At 36.8% G+C, this 17874-nt stretch overlaps 2 protein-coding genes across 2 annotated transcripts; one reads left to right on the top strand and one right to left on the bottom strand.

Moving 5' to 3' along the window:
* Nucleotides 1–682: 682 nt before the first annotated feature.
* LOC103959149 (RNA polymerase I-specific transcription initiation factor RRN3) lies at nt 683–5824 on the bottom strand. The gene is made up of 15 exons (XM_009371500.3): nt 5546–5824; nt 5337–5426; nt 5085–5156; nt 4914–4985; nt 4589–4816; nt 4143–4259; nt 3936–4046; nt 3424–3546; nt 3262–3330; nt 3031–3137; nt 2277–2360; nt 2065–2152; nt 1520–1639; nt 1160–1344; nt 683–1041 (listed from the first exon to the last, which is right to left on the bottom strand). The coding sequence occupies exons 1-15, from the start codon at nt 5672–5674 to the stop codon at nt 753–755; spliced, it is 1884 nt and encodes a 627-aa protein (XP_009369775.2). The 5' UTR covers nt 5675–5824; the 3' UTR covers nt 683–752.
* Nucleotides 5825–13215: 7391 nt separating this feature from the next.
* LOC103959150 (plant intracellular Ras-group-related LRR protein 4) lies at nt 13216–16163 on the top strand. The gene is made up of 4 exons (XM_048575731.1): nt 13216–14238; nt 14403–15316; nt 15406–15595; nt 15823–16163. Exons 1-3 carry the CDS (start codon nt 13554–13556, stop codon nt 15550–15552), a joined length of 1746 nt encoding a protein of 581 aa, XP_048431688.1. The 5' UTR covers nt 13216–13553; the 3' UTR covers nt 15553–15595; nt 15823–16163.
* The last annotated feature ends 1711 nt before the right edge of the window (nt 16164–17874 follow it).

Below are 17874 nucleotides of genomic sequence, written 5' to 3'. Positions count from 1 at the left end.
AATCTAACTTGCACTCTTAGCGGAAACAAAAGGGATGTAACAAATGGGACGTGTGAAAATCATTTATCGAGGGTTGATGGTGTACCTAACAAAATCTTGGGTGTGAGTTAGTAGAATCCCTAAACCAAAAGCTTACTGTAATAAGGCCCAATATTCCCAACTGAACACCGATGAAATTGAGAATATGTAGCTACGTTAACGCAACAACTAACAAGCATACATTGGTTCAACTACTCACTGATGGTTGTAGCTTCTGCGGTGTCTGCGGCGTGACAATGATCGGACTTGACCTTGGTTCAACTACTTTCACTGATGCTTGTAGCTTCTGCGGTTTCCGCGGGTGCTGGTGGTCGGAATTGACCAGCGATAACTCGTATTTCGGATTTATGTACAGTTTCTTGCAAACTCACAGATCGAGTTAACCAAGTAGGACACATTTAATCAACCATTGCAACATTTTTTTGCATCTGTAAACATAATCATTGCCAGTAAGGGTTCCAAGATTTGGGATAACAAGGATGGATCGTGAGAAATTCGAACTCGGGCAGGAGAACAGTGCTCCATAATGTTACATAACACAACCAAAAAATAACTAGAAGCTGAACTCTACCACTACACATCTCACTCATCATCAGCTCACCGCATTCCCCCGACGACGGGGCTAAATGTGGCCAGCACAATCTGTTTGTACAAACAATACAGTTTTCACGCTTCTTTCATAAATGAGAGGGGAAAGGGTTACGCGTTTTAGTTTACAGAGACTCCGGACTTGTGGACGGTCTAATTCTTGAAGGCATCCGCATGGGCTGTTTTATTGCACCACCAAATGTACTATGTAAGGAATTCTTTGGTGTGATTGACATTTTGTTCAACGCGGAGTCAAATTCATCGAGATCATAATGCTGTTGCAAAATCGCATAATCCATTCCGTCCACATTTTCATCCGCGACAGCGTCACCTATGTCTTCATCACTGGAATCTTCGTCATCGTCATACGTAGGATGAACCATCGACCAGAAAATGAACTTCGGCCGGATGTACCTTTGGATAAAGGAAAAACTAGTGTCAGCAAAGCTTTCAAAACAGGTTTTAAGCATTTGAATCTTACGGCTAACAAAACTTTCCTTTTTGACCTCGAAAGTTCAAAGTTAATACAAACCTGTCACTTTTCTTCAGCAAGCACGGGTCAAATGGGAAGAACATGTCTAGCCTTTCCCTCCCACCAAATTCCTTTGAAAGTTCTGATTCCAGATAGTCATCGAAATCGAATTTGTCAAGTGTCATGAATAAACCAGCTGCTTTTGATTGCCGTAGAAACTCGTTTACTATGGAAGGCAGACACACCTTTCAAAATCGAGAACAAAATTAAGCACAATGATGCAATAGTTTTAGACATTAAAGCATCCTTCTCGAATGGTATGAAAGAGAATCAAAGATCGAAAGAATAGAAAGATAAACGAAATAATTATAATGTAGCCCATTTTTGTACAGGGTGGAACTACATGTAAACGGTCCTCACCTGCAGCGGGCTCAATTTATTATTCAAAACAGACTCCAAAGGCAGACGAAGAAGCCATGACTTCAGCAGAGGAACATCCATCATTGACCTCATTCGGAAGCAAAGCAAATACATGATGGCCTGTTGGACGAGTAAATCGGCATCAATGGAATTATACAAGTACATAAATTTGATAGTGCAAAACATAGATATAACATTTAAGTAACTTAAGCATAGAAGCAAATGAATCACATGATGCAACTAATAGCATAGGGAAAATTGCAGTTTGAATGTCCAAAAGTTGCGAACTTAGTTCCAGAACTAGATATGGAATCTTCCCTCAGATAGTGTAGAGATAAGACTGAGTGTCAACAAAAGTTTGACTTGGCAATTCGATATTTAATAAACCAAAAAACCAAATTTCAAAACAAAAAGATATTACAATATGAAATTCACTTGATTGAACAGGTTGTTTACACTCTTCACATGATATCTTGAAAACCAAGTAATCTGAAATATTTATTATTATGCCTGAAGAACTGATTCCAAAGTGAAACAAAACAAACCTGACATCCTGAATAAAACACTCTATGAGCTTCCGGATTTACTTTGTCATTCTGCGTTTTGACATATTTACAGCACCAATCCACCAACCTGGAACCAGAGTAACATATGACAACAGCGTTAGACAAATTCCTTCTGTATTTCCCTTCTTATGTCTCATTGCTGAGTCATTGTAAAAAAGGAGATTACATGGGGCTATTGGTTTGAACACAACCTTTCCAAAGTGTTAGCAATCACAGAAGCCGACAGAAACTTCGCACGAGACAAATAACTAGCAAGATAAGAAACGGCACTCATTCTGCACAAAACCAAAAAGAGAAATCAGTACTATAAACGATGCGTGAAACATCTAAAATCCAAAACTATGATATTCAGAATGTTCTAGTTTGCCATAATATTACATAGATGATTCAAGAAGCTTAAGATACTCTCCTTGTAAACACACACCAAAAGAAAATAAGAAAAAATAAATTGGAAAAAAAAATGGTATGTGAGAGAACCTGTGCAACAGATGGCATCCACCACAGTGATTTAATAAAACAAAATATGTTAAACCATATAAATAGCCTCCCAGGTTTTCCAACGTTTCTCTTAAGATAAGCAGTGATTACATGTGGGTTAATTAATGGGCATGTCAAAAATGCCTGGACATGCCTCATATATATCTAACCTATGTTGTATCATAATGGGCACTGATGCAAGTACAGATATTCATTACAAAAGTTTCAAATCCTACAAGCTGCACCCAAAGGTACGAAAGTACAAATGTGATAGATAGCAATTACAGAAAATCACTAACAAAAATGATATAGATGATAAAAAAAAAAGATTATATGTTTACATCCAGTTTAAGTTTTAAGGACAAGTGTAAAAGCAACTCGTGATATGAATACTATACCCCAGTTTACGAACTAAGAAGTAAAAACAAAGAATACCTGACTATACACAAGTAAGGGCAAGCATATTACCTGAGAAGTGGGGGGTTGGTACTGCAGAAAAAAGTATTTTCAAGCATCAAAGCAAATGTCACGCCACAATTTCCAGGATCTAGAGAACATGCATAGAAGATCACAAACTGCAATAAGAAAAAAAAGCAAGTTAATAAGGGGATAGACAAACCGGTAGATATACGAAGAGGAATAAAGGAAAAAACAAAATAATGAATTAAGAAAACAGATATGGAAAATTTTATAAATTACCTGGGCAAACTTCGATTTGTATGCAGTCAAAACAGTCCTCTTAAATGACTCCAGTAGAGTTTCAAAGACCTAAACACGCCATATACATAGGAATTAAAATGTGAAGAATGGAGACAGTCATATTGAGCATGTCAACCTCAAAATCAAAGAGTTGAAAGATACCTCGATCAAACGGCCACCAACTTCACAAGACTCAAGATGCTCAAAAGTTAACACCAACAAGCTATCTAATTTTTCGGCAAATGAATTACTTCCTGAAACCTTCGTACTTAATTTTCTTGCAATCTGTATAAATAACTTGTAATCACTATATAATGAAGGTTTAAAATCATCATGAACAATACGGAAGAACAAGATTGATGTGAGAACCAAAACAAATATCAATAAACTCAGGGAAAACTGCAAAGTAGCAACTATGCTTCATATTCTGTCTCACCCTCCTCTCTTCCCCATTGTCTCTTTCTCCTTGAATTTTGAACACCTATTTCCCTCTTGCATGCTAAGTTCTATCAACTCGTTGTCAGACATTGCATTAATTAATACTACCATCAAGAGGGTTTCAACTTGTTGCCTTATATATCCCCGGCACCTCACAAAATAAAATCATAAAGAAATTCAAGGGTTGTATGCATGGGGTGTTCAATGTGGATAAGAGTAATCAAACTCAATCATACCTCACTATCATCATTCAGATCATCATCCATAGACTCGTGTACAGCTTCTAGCTCCATCTCAAATATTCCTTTACTTGAGTCATCTTCTATGTCATCCCATCCAATCTCCACCTGTAGGAAGCCACTTCATAATGTTTGTCATGAAAAAAAAATTAAAACAATTATTCCATTCAAATGTTAATTTCAATTTCAATTGAATATACATACGTCCAAGTCTAGCAGCAATTCCACCACGCCAGTTAGCATTGGGATCCGAACTACTTCACCAAGAGTGCCACTCTCCAACTTTAGCATGTTCTCTACGTACATCACAACACTAAGAGTCTACAAGAGCAATATGGCATATCATATATTTATCAATTTAGAGAACACTGGGATGGTAAGCAATGCAGACATCCAAAAGGAAAAAAAATAGAAACATATTCAATTATTAATCACAGTTGGAGGGAAAAGCCATCATTATGAAGAAGAAACGATATGATACAAAGCTATGTACAATGAAACATTGGCCTAAACAATCATGGCCACTTTGAAAACATCTGTCGCTTATGTATATATACCATACGAAAGCTAACAAAGATTGCAGAGGATATCTTTTTGAGTGAACAACACTTTATTACTAGATGGGTACGTGCCGTGCAGAATTAACTTACATTTATATCATGAAAACGATATTGTGGTGTTGCAGCTAAAACAATTGGCACCAATCTCGCAGGGGAAAGTGGTAGCATATCAGCAATATCATTCAGAGCTGAATGCACGCGAGATAAAACTTGGTCCTTTTTTATAAGACCGCGTGGCAGCTGGAAACTTTTAGGTGGAAAGAATTGCTTTGTGAGCATCGCCAAACACTCATCTACAAACTTCCCGCTGGAAGCAGCCTGTGCCACCATGAAGCAAAAAAAATCTAAAATTTCTGCCAACTTGTTCAAAAAGCTTTAAACTTTGACAAAGTAGAAACATGTAAAACCCACATACCAACGAAATAATGAAATGAATCACCGCATCCATCACCTGAGGCCTCTGCGTCCACAAGTTCATCCCAAAAATCTGAAACATTTTCGCAATCGATTATTAATAAAAAAAAACCACCAAGGATTGGATACATACAGCGAGACAAAAGCAAAAAAAATTATACTAACAACTTACAGCAGCAAGAAGTAGATTGTGTAGATCATGATCTATACAAGAAACTGCTCTAGATAGTGCCTCCAAAGTCGTCTGCCAAGCAATAAACCGAAAAATTTAAAACTTAGGCAAAACAAATTTAATTGAAACCAAATTAATTGAATATACTGTAAGCACATACCACCGAGGCAATAAACCAAAAAAAAAAAAAAAAATTCAAAACTCGGATAAAACCAATTCAACTAGAAATAAATTAATTGATTAACAACATACCACAAGAAAAGCCTCCTCATCGGCGCCGTGCCCTCCGTCGTGGCTCACAACCGAAATGAGCCGTTCGTAGTCCTTGTTTTCAGCCAGAGCCTAAACAATTCAAATCAAACTTGTTAAAATTAACATCCATACCAAAACAATCAAGGGCAAGTTCACTAAAACCCTAAACTGGTGCAAGAAATCCACAGTTGGGGAATCGGAATCCTTACCGCTGGTGAACCTGAAGTCACTGAGCAAAGAATATCCCTGATGTGATCGACGAGGTCGGAATCGGTGAAATCTCCGTCCTCCGCCATCTCATCCAAAGCCGCCTCGTTGTTCCTCAACTCGACGCCCATGGTTGTCTCGCCCTACGGATCCTCCTGCAAAGAATTTCAGTGAGGATGTCCTAGGCGTCGGTGTTTCGGTTCAGCTGGGATAGCCGGCCGAGGTGGGTACGAGAATTGGGTGGCCAGTCGTCTTCTTTGCTGGAGCTGCTGCGGCTATGGAGATTTGGTTGTTGAGTGTTGTGTGCGGTGCGGCCGCCGAGTGTTTGGAAGAATGGAAAAACCCCAAAAACCAGGGTTTTCAAGAAGCGGCTGCCTCTTTTTTGTATGTATTTATATAGGTACCGAATTCGCTTGGTCAGAATCCCTCTCCTTTTTAAACGCGGGAGACTGCTTTTTTTTTTTTTTTTTTTTTACTTTTTTTTTTCTTTTTTGCTATTTCCCTAATTACATTTCTTTTTTTTTTTAGAACGCATGTCGACACATGTTTGATCGCATAATTTATTTAACAGTTTAAATTGAGGGATTGGTGATCGTTGAATCAAATGTAATTATATTGTTCGTAGATCAATAGTGGTAATGGATTAAATGTAATTGTTAAATATGAATTGACGCTAAAAAAATTGAGATATGTGTTTCAAAGTATGTATTAAGAAAAAAAATTTGAACTCAAAACATGAGTAATTAAAGTAAGTGTACGATACAACTAAGTGGGAGGTAGAGAGTAGTGTTTAAAATATCAGTATTAATAGAAATATCGATAGGCAAATTTGTGGAAATACCGATGGATATATCGTATATCTATATTGATTGCCTTCAATGGAAATAATGGAAATTTGCTCAAAAACATGGAAATTTTAAATTTTTTTTTAGAAAATATCATATGAAGCCACACACACACATATGAATCAAGAATTATTTATTAGATATAGTGTAAACAATAAGTATGTGATATGTGAGAAGAAGAACTTCCTTATAATGACAAGTAATAAAATAAAGCATTTCACTAGAAAGAATAATATTATACATAACTTAATTAAAATTTTCATAATGAAAGCAGCACATGTGACGACCCGTTCGTAAAATCATGCTTTTAAAATTTGTAAAAACATAAAATTAGGGACAGATCGTCACAGCACAAGTTTTATTGAAGTCAACTAATACCATAAAGAAATAAATTGAAAAATAAAGAATGCATAGGCTCATGGATATTTCTTGCAAACTTTTTGCAAATTGTCTTCAAACATTGGATATTTCCTGAAAATATCAAAATTATCGAGGAGATTAATTGGTTTCCGAAAATATTGTGGATATGGGGTGATGTTTAGACTTCACCCCCTCTTTCCATATTGTTCTTTGAATTTTTGGATATTTCCGTAGAAATATCGAGCATATCCAAGATATTTCAAACACTGGTAGAGAGCAAGGTAAGCAATAAAAAAAATTTGAAATTATAGGAATAAAATATAAAATAAAAAAATGGTTAAAATCATTTGATAGAAAAATGAGGGCAAAGAGAAGGATTGTAAATAATAGTTTATTAGCTTTAGAAACAACATTATTTAAAACTTATCCCTGAGTTTCACTAAACCACAAAGACAAAACAAGCAAAATTGTTAAAAAAATATAGAACACGACGTCATTCAAATCAACTTTCTTACAAGGACATTTCTTTCTCATGTCCCACGGCTCTACAACTGCGGACTTGAAGCCTCTAAAAATATCTTACACAATGGTGAGCTTGGAACCACGCTGGTTCCTTTGTGTCTCCACCCATGCACTGTCTGTATATAATAAAAAATTTGATTACATTTGTATTTCAAGCCCAAAATATAACTTAGGGAAAACTTTAGTAATGCCACAAAAGTTTGATCCTCGTTCCATCTTGCCCTCCGACAAAGTTTTGAATTCGTGCATGTATTCTATTAACACAGTTGTGCTACTATTTTTTGTTAATTTTATTCTGTTTAATGGGCATAATTAACTTTTAAAACATATATGTCAACAAATATATATTTACAAGCAAAATGAGTAAATATTTGGAATTCTAGTCATTAAGGGCTCGTTTGAAAGTACTTTTAAAATGACTAAAATTACTTTTGGTGAAAATATTTTTGAAACAAATCTTTAGTAAAAATACAGGTGAAGTTTTAAAAAACACTTTAAGTGCTTCCTACAAAAAACATATGCTTGTTTAAAAAAACACTTAATGTGCTTTTGGAATCCAAAATTAATTCACAAAAAATCGTTTTCAGTTATTTTAAAAGTATTTACAAACGAGCTCTAAGTCGAGAGAAGTTTAAATGAATTGAATAACTGATAAATTCAAATTGAAAATTCAAGGAAGAAGGTGAATAAAAGCGTATAATTCGTGAGGGTTGCTAAATATTTGCCTAAAAGTACCATTTGCATTTGAGGACAAAAGTGAAATTAGCGTTTATTCCAGGAAATTTATAATAAAATGGTTCTGGGCTTCTTGCACATGGGCCATAAGAATCTATTTCCGGGCGAAGGGCTGGGCCCATAACAAAAGAGTAGCTTGAGCTCGAGTGGCCCAAACCTGTCAAAAGTCGTAGGTGAGCCCCAAGTCCAATTATTTTAGCCCAAGTGAACTATTTGATTGATTTGTTACTAAATTGTAATGTTTTTTTTTTTTTTTATAGATCGATATTTTTACACTAAGAAGACGGGGAGTTTGGGTAAGTTACACAATGGGCAGCCTAGTTTGGTATTGAATTCGCCATCCACGAGATTTGAACCTAAGACCTCTTATTTTCAAGTAAAAATGAATACCACCTGTTCATAATACTGAATGACACCAAATTGTAACGTTGAAACAAGGTAAATGAGATTTTACTGAAACAAGATAAATGTGATTATTTCACAAATTAATTTTTTTGCAATGGAAGTCAAAACAATCATCATGCATTCTCCCGACGTAGGATTCAGCACTTATAAGCAATGGAACCATGTTGCGGATAAATTAGCTGGAATTGGTCCTTCCTTGGAGTGTGGACCCACTGTCATATTTTTCAGGCTCCTCCCGATGATTTTGGTCGTTTAGCTCAGGAAGATCTATGGGGTTACTGGACCCAAATTTGTTTATTAGTTTTGTGTTTTGTGGTTGTAGGCATTTCTTTGTATATATGAGAACGTGAAGATAAAAGAATTCCGTATTGGTAAAAAGATAAGTCTTGTAAAGGTTTACAAGAGGTTAGGTTACTCCTCACATTGGTTATATGGTAGAACCTCAACTTTCTTCAGTATAAAAGAACAATAATCATGCATCCTACCCAACGGAAAAAGAAGAAAAAAAAGAGCAGAACATCTATTTTAGAATACAAATATAACAACTCTAAAAAGCGATACTATTTACATTAGGGAGATGATGATTGAGCTAAGCCTTACAATGAGCTAGTAATAATATGATTCAAATTCGTCTTTGGCAATAATCGAATTTAAAACATTTCACTTACAAATGAAGAGGAATATTCCTATATCGTATTACTAAATGACAACAACTCTCAAATTTAAATATTAATGTAACTCCTATCGTCTTAAATAATCCCTAATGCCTTACCTATTTGCTAGGCAACCACGCACCCCCTTATTGCCATCAGATAGTAATTGTGACATGCGCACCAAGTTGTTGCGGAAGATTTCCTTTCTACATAACACAAAAAAGAACGCAAATGAAAAGTAGCAACGCTGAGAAGGTTATCTATATCTAAGACATCACGATGCCAGTTTCTCAAAATTTGCATCCACATCATGTACATTAAACTCATCAGATAACAATGCTGTCACTGTTATTCCATGAGGGAGATATCCTAGTGTCATAGTCAACAAGTGAAAAAGTTGAAGTACACGTTGGACAAGAGAAAAGCACATCATGTGATCGAGTAATAGGGATAAAGTTCTCACACGCTATGATAGTGGCAGTTCCTAGAAAGTCAATCCATCCATCCATCCGTTCATCATCCATCATCCCATACATCCTCCATGCAATAGCAAAAAACCATCACCATAAAGTTAAGAGTTAGATTGTCTGCCTTCTTGTTTAGGTGTTCTTTTTATTTCCTTCTATTTTATACGATCACGATTAAACCATGTCAATATTTTATATTAATTATTTTATAAAGATAATAAGATAAAAAATAATAGGAATATAAAATGTTAACGTGGCTTAACCGTGACCGCACATATAGAAAAAGATGGAAAGGGTACCCAAACAGGAGGGCAGACAATTTGCCTGTATAAAGTTAGCCCCCAAAGGTTTAGCTGGTAGAGTAGATGCACAAAAAACAGTTGGCAAGCAAGACAAAGCTAAGAAGATTATTTATTTAAACTATTCTTTGTAAAGGGTTTTTAATTCAAAATGGTATCAGAGTCTGTCAAACTCTTCATCTTGATCTCTAAAATTTAAAATCGATAAAAGTAAAAATTGTCCACCATTAATCATTTTGATCATTTTGTGAGAAATCTTTATTAAATTGAGAGTAATTTTGTTAAATCAATCTCTCTCCTTGAACGGTGGTTTCTTCAATTTAACGAAAAAATTTTCACAGAATAACCAAAATGATTAACAATGAAAAATCTCATGGACCATTTTTATTGATTTTAAATCTCAAAACCAAACTGATGTTATGATAGTTTCAAGCACTATTTTGGCTGAAAAGCCTTTTGTAAATACGTGATAGTTGATTAAATTAGAGAGCTGCTAGACTCACAATATTGTCTTATTTTTCCACACACATTATAATCTTACTTACCTTAAAAAGTAAAAAAATTAAAATATTTTTCCCCACCCACTACTATTCTCAAAATAATCTTGAATATATATACATGTGAAATTATAAATTTGTGCGAATAACAACGCAAGCATACGAATTCAAATGAAAAAGTTTGATGGCAAAAATCTGCGCTAATGCTAGTCGTAGTATAGTAGGCAAAATCAAATATAAATTCAAAAGACAAAAAGGTATGCAAATTGAAATGGAAAACCACAAAGGTAGCCAAATTCAAATGTAAAACTTCGACAACGACAACAACAAATTCAAATACACAGTGAGGCAAATTCAAATGACCCACACCCTCTTCTTCTTCAAGAGAACGTGATCTTCTACTTCTTCCATAGAAACATCATCTTCTACTTCTTCAATGAAAAAGTTATCTTATGAGTCTATTGTTTATTTATTTTTTATTTCTCTGAATGAAAGAGATAGAAAAATGAGTTACGGTTTAAGGTAGACAAATCGTCTATAAATTGAGTGTGAGAGTTATCACGCCCAAGCTTTTGTTTATAAAAAAATAACACAAAAGAGGATAATTAATGTCCTTATCAATCATTTTATGAATGGACAAATTTGTAATTAGAAAATTCATTAAAAGGAAGGTGAAAATATAAGATACTAGAGTAAGAACAACATCACTCTTAAATTATTACTGTGGTGTTGACGAGTACGAATGAGGGTGGGTAGTGTTCTTGAGACTTTGTAGTTTGAGGAACCACCGGACTTGCTTATGGATGTTTTGTTTGAATATTGCCTTTAATTATTGTCCTTATTGTTCATTTGCAGATATGTTTTTTCGTTGTGCTGAACGTTTTTTTTCTTTAGACCAAGTTGAAAGTCTCGACAGGGTTTTTATTGAAACTCTTTATGCACATTATTCTCAGTTTGTACATGTTCTCTTATGATTTAATGAATATCCTTTATTTTTTAAAAGACAAATTATTAGTCACAAATTTACTTTTTTTACAAATATGATTAAAAAAATTTGTCCATCTAGCGATATTCTTACAACGGTTACGGCATGAGCAGCTGCTTTGCAATGCCAGCTGGAAACGGTTGGACGATCCAATTCTAACTCACGTTCCATGAAACAGAAACATGTCCCAACGTGGACACCTGGACACTGCATTTACTGCGCATCCCAACCCAATGGACCCAACCCAATCCGTCAGCCCCACAGGGCATTGCCCAAGGACTCCCATACGACCACCCGTGTACTACCCGCCCTCATAAAATCCAAATGGAAATAACAGTTTTTTATTTTTTTTATTTAAGTAGTTTGCTTGACTGTAATTCTCATACAAGGGGAGTAATTTCTCCAACATTATTTTCTATCGCCACATCGAGCTCATACACACGTATCTCACTAGCGTATCTCCTCTATGTTCCGTAACCATTTAGGGTCTGACTCTCTCTTCTCGATCAATATATTCCCCTAATGTGGGCGGGCTAGAATCCTTATGTCAGGTTGGTTGTTCAAAAGATTTTTTTTCTTTACCCTTTGAATCTTCATATTTTCGAAAGCCCAAACCCATTCTTCTGGATCTTCATTAGTCCTATTTCAGGTGCAAAGCCTATTCTTTTGGCTGCTTATGCTTCATCTTAGAATGATGGCATTTGGGTCGGCTCTATATCGATCTGGGACCTGATCTGTTTATGCTTCAGCCGCTGCTTCAACTGGTTCCAGGTAAAATACAATAATCAACTTTTTTTTCTTAAGAAACTCTGAATTTTAGGTCGAACTCATACAAATGCAATTTTTAAATTTACTGATTCTAATTTAATTTTTTATTTGACTCTAATACTAAATATACGTTACTACCTCATGTTATATTAAAACTGTTTGAGCAGAAAGTTGTTCATCGCGAAAGTGTCGTGCCATACTTCGTATAACCAAAAAGAGAAAATAAGAATGTAACATTATAAAAAGCCTTTTTAAGTACAAAATTAATAATTTATTGATGGGTCAAATTCATACACGAGGGCGGAGCAGCCGTCGGAGATTTCAATTGACGTGTATGCCCCTCGTGTTCGGCTTCTTTTGGACTGGGTGCAGTGACTAGAGAGAGAGTTGAATTATGTGGGTCCTATGGAAAGTAAGTGTAATAAATTACCAGTTTAATTGTTTTCTTAAGGCCTAAACAATGAGATTTTTTTTTATAATGCTAAGCAACACTTGAATAGGATTTTTTTTTAATACTGATAATATATCATCAATAAAAATTAAACACGTTAATTAACATTAGAATAATAATTTAATCATCAACATCTACATCATTTGGTTTACAAAATTTTGTTTATAAATTTTGTTCCTTGCATTACCAGAAATTTTTTAATATGTTAGGATTCGATACACCAAACATCGTAATACAAATTCAAATTTTGATGTACAGGACTATATTTCCAACATACTAAAACTAAGCAACAAAATTTAGTAGTTTCGCACAAAACTAATAACCCAAGTTTAAGAAAAAAAAACATATTAAAGAATAAGGTGCATTTAATATGAACTCGATAAAAATTGGCAACACCACTTATGAAATGTTGCATTGTGGATCACTATGTCTGTTTAACTATCAATTTTTTTTTTTCAAGGACGTGACACTCATGAAGCTCATTTTGCACTAACGTAAATAATAAATTGGTGGAACATAGTATCATGAATACCTTAAAAACGAAAGGTTCTCAAATTGCACCAAACCATTGTGTAAGCAAAAAGGTTAAACCATTACTAGTTCCAAAATAACAATAGCATATTATATTTAACAAATAAGAAGGAAGGACTGTTTACACGCAATTAGCGGAAAATGAAAGTGGTGCTGACTGGTGAAAGCATATCACTATGCATCTTCGAGATTCTAGACTCAACTGATAACCGATCAGCCCATGAGTCGTAATCAAGCTTCACGCTATATACATGCATCAAAATATCATTTTTCCTTTTCAGAAATAATTAGAATCCCAATTTCCATTTTTCTTACATATAAAAAATAAAAAACCGCCAAAGAAGAGAGAGAGAATGGAAACGGCTGGATTTGTGAGACGACGACGGCAGGGTGTCTTGATTTCTTGCCTCAAAATTTCATAACCACCCCCACCTCTCTGCTCTCCACACCCAAAAATCCAATTTTGATTTTTTTTTTCTGAAGCGGAGGAAAATGGAAACGACGGCGGTTGAATCAGTGGACCAAGTGGTGCAAGAGATCATGAGAATTCACAGATCTTTGCCGCCGAGGCCGGCTGTCGACGAGGTGGAAGCGGCGGTGGCGCTGGTTCGGAATGTGGAAATGGCGGAACAGGCCAGGCTCGACGCCATTGCCAGGCAGACCAAGAGCTTGCAAGTTCCGGAAGAGCTGTTCATGGTGCTGCAGGAGATGCAGAGGAACTTGGTCTACTTCAACAGCAAGGAGGAGATGCGGGAGGCCCGTAAGTTGCTCGATCTCGAGAACGTCCATAATCTGTTCGATGATTTGATTCAGAGAGCTTCCACTTGCGTCTCCTCTCCCGATTCCACTTCTTCCTCTTCTGCGGCGGCGAATTTGAGTTCGAGTTCGAATTCCGTTTCTGGGGTCCTTCCTCACCGGCCCTCTCCTTCTTCTTCTTCTGGTTCTGCTGCTGCTGCGGCGTATGTGTTCAACACTGACAGAGAAGGTGTTGCTAAAAGTTCTTCAGCCAGAGTCAGCAGAGACGACAATTTCGTGGTCAGCAAGGCCAAGAAAGCTTTCTACTTGGATGGAATTGGGGCTGGACCTGCTGTTTCTCCAACTCCCCGGATAGTGGATTCGTCTCTCAGGCCGGTTTCCGCTCTCAATTCAACAGGAGGAGGAGGAGGTGGAGTTGGAGGTGGATTTTCGATACACTATACAAATTTATTTTCTTTTTTATTGATATATTTGTTTGAATTGTTTGTTTATTTCTTGGTTTAAATTGTTTTTCGGGGCGCTTTGCTTATTAGGCAATGTGGGTTTTGTTTGTTTGATTTATTGTTTGTGTGTTGGGATTTATAGGTCAAGAGGGTGAGAAATTGAGTCTGATAAAGTTAGCGAGCTTAATTGAAGTGTTTGCAAAGAAAGGCACCGATGATGTTAATCTTCGAAACAAGTTGATGGACCAAATTGAATGGCTGCCTGACTCGATAGGAAAGCTTTCGAGATTGGTCTCCCTTGATTTGTCTGAAAACCGGATTCTGGTCCTCCCAACCACCATTGGAGGTCTTTCCTCCTTGACCAAATTGGATTTGCACTCAAACAGGATTGCTCAGCTGCCCGACACTATTGGAGATCTTCTTAGCCTTGTCTCTCTAGACCTTAGAGCAAACAACTTGACTACTCTGCCGGCTACCTTTGGCCGATTGGTCCATCTTGAAGAGCTCGATTTGAGCTCAAACAGGCTCACTGTGCTTCCTGACACAATTGGGTCCCTTGCTAGCCTCAAGACATTGAATGTTGAGACCAATGATATTGAAGAAATTCCTCATACTATTGGTCATTGTACCTCGCTCAAAGGGCTGCGTGCAGATTATAACCGTCTTAAAGCACTTCCTGAAGCTGTAGGAAAGATTGAGAGCCTGGAGGTTTTGTCTGTGCGTTACAATAACATCAAACAGTTGCCCACAACCGTGTCGTCTCTGTTGAGCCTGAGGGAGCTGGATGTGAGTTTCAATGAGCTTGAGTCAGTGCCTGAGAACTTGTGCTTTGCCACCTCACTTGTCAAGATGAACATTGGGAACAATTTCGCTGATCTGCGATCCCTGCCAAGGTCTATTGGGAACCTCGAGATGCTTGAAGAGTTGGATATCAGCAACAACCAGATACGAGTTCTCCCAGACTCCTTCAGGATGCTCACTCGACTACGTGTTCTGCGTGTTGAAGAAAACCCTCTTGAAGTCCCACCAAGACACATAGCCGAAAAGGGTGCACAAGTAAGTTTCCTCTGTTGTATTGACTTCTATATCCAGTAGGTTTGTAACTTCTATCTCAAGGCTAATTGTGCTTTCATGGTGCATGTTAGGCTGTTGTTCAATACATGGCTGAGCTTGTCGCGAAAAGAGATGTTAAAGCACAACCTGTTAAGCAGAAAAAGACTTGGGCTCAAATCTGCTGCTTCTCAAGGTCAAACAAAAGGAAGCGCAATGGTGAAGATTATGTAAAAGCCTGATTAATCACTGAATCCCTGCAAGAGATGTGATAATTTCTATCGAGTAAGCTATCAAAACAATATCTTGGCAAATTTACTTATAAGCCAGAAAAGTAGAATCATGCATTTACCTTTACCTATCGTGGTGACATGAGAACATAATTTTACTGAATTGTGAGTTGTGAGCATGTATGATCAACAACATAGTAACAACTACTACTAGGGATGATTTGATTATGTTTTCTGTCACATTTTTGTGCCACTCACACCTTTCTTATTTCTTTTTAACAGGAATACCATCTGTTAGCATGCTAGATGAGGGAAGAGACTACGAATCAACGTCAACTAATATGGTGGGTTTCTAAATTGTTCCATTGACTATCCCATACCAAATTGTATATCTGCTTTTTATTTGTTATTGTTACAATTTTTTCTTTTCATCCATCTGTATTTCTGTTATCTTTGAGTCAAAATGAGGTGTACAATTCAGCCGGCATATAGGAGAAACGAAAAACTTGTACTGTGTATATCACCTCCAATCCATTGTTCATGATATCTCTGTACGTGTATCCTTTCTACCACTTGTAATAGATTTTGTTTCCATTCAAAGGGAATCTAGAATCATATGCTCACTCCATTGTTGCTAATATGGTAAAAATTATTCGGAATCTGACTTTCGATGTGATCTGGGTACTCTAAGTCTTGACCTTATCAATAGGATGGAGCATCTTGACCTAATCTTCTGACTTAGAGCTTATGAATATTCCCCTGCTCCCAAAATCCAGATCGATGCCTAATTCTTACTTAATACTTAATAGGTTGTTGACTCTGCTTCCAATTGCTTTCCCACAGATTCTATCTGAATAGAAGACCCCTGATTGTGCGTTCCAAATAGTGAATAGATGCTTAATTATGCTTTAGTTACTGTTTAGGTAAAAATAGTGCAGATTAAAGTGATGATGCAGGGGTTCAGTATTTACTGAATGGTGGTAAAGTTTTATATGTGGATAGCCTTGGTTAATTTCAGAAGTTACTGTGGTGAATCACATGCTGTTGAAAGTCGTTTAGTTAGAACAATATGATGAGATGTTATAGTAGCTATTTTTAAACCAATTATCTTGAAGGTCTTTTGCTACACCAAATCTTTTGTCGTATGGATCGTTATAGTTTCGGCCGTCGTTCAGCCTTATGACTTTATGGAGACCTCTGTTCTTGTTGGAAATTGTTCAGAGTTACACACTACCATATGGTTTAATTATGGTCAGTGTGGACGACGTGACACGCGCTATAACCTGAGTGATGGGTAACACCAGGACCGTGTGACAGTTACACCGAAAATTTTCTATTCTTAATCCTCCAGTTCCAACTATGATCTTATCATCACCAGCTGATTCAGCACCATCACATGCCTCTCCTAGCTTCTTTGCAACTCATCTTCCATGGGTTGAATTGAAAAATAAAAACCCCAGCTTCCAGGAAGGTACATTCAAGACCTCCCCCATTCCTGGGACCCTGACTTCCGTGAGACCGACCCTACCAGGAAGGAAAAAGACCGGTGACAGTGGTGGCGGTAGTGGCGGTGGTAGCCCCGAATATTTCCGGTGGTTGTCAATTTTGCAGGAGGACCCCAGGATGAGGTGGTGAGGCATGCATGTTGGGGTGTTGAGAAATAGGGAACAATCGCTCTAAGGATGAGATTATCCTGCACCCAAACTTAAGCGTATGCGAGGGGCTATTAAATTCGACTTGAGTTTTTTGGCCAGCATTTGGCTCTTGGCCCATGTGAAAACGTTTGATCAATTGGGGATTGTAAAAAACATATCATTGATGTGCAGATCTGTTCGGACTCGAAGCAAAAAAGACCAACCCTATCCAAGATGTTTTCTTCAACTTTACACTTGACGTTTAGGAAAGACAAGGGAAAAGAGCGAGATAGATTAAATTGCCACAAGATGTATTGTTTGATGTGATCATTGGTTTGTATACTTTACAAGGTGGTATGGATCATGCTAGGAACAATCGTTCACTCGATATGAAATTTGGAAAATCATTTATCAGTTTGATTAGATATGGGAACACAATCAGACACATACTTGGTCACTAAATTTGAGAAATTTAAGATGATTCGACAATTTAGTATGACATTTTGATAATTTGGAGTGGGCTGGAGTACACTGTGAGTCCGCGATTGTCTTTACCGGTCCACTATAGTCAACCCTTGAGTCAATATCTGTCTATAATAGAATTAATAGTTGGCAATCACTCACGAGTAACATACACTAGAATAGCTCGTAGTCGTAAAAGGGGCACTGGTTAGTTGAAAGACATAACCAAGTGAAACAC

This window comes from the organism of the source record quoted next, unplaced genomic scaffold (genome assembly GCF_019419815.1).
Source record: "Pyrus x bretschneideri cultivar Hongxiangsu unplaced genomic scaffold, Pyrus_bretschneideri_v1 Contig8, whole genome shotgun sequence".
Lineage (NCBI taxonomy): Eukaryota > Viridiplantae > Streptophyta > Magnoliopsida > Rosales > Rosaceae > Pyrus > Pyrus x bretschneideri.
This window is presented reverse-complemented; position numbering and strand designations above follow the sequence as displayed.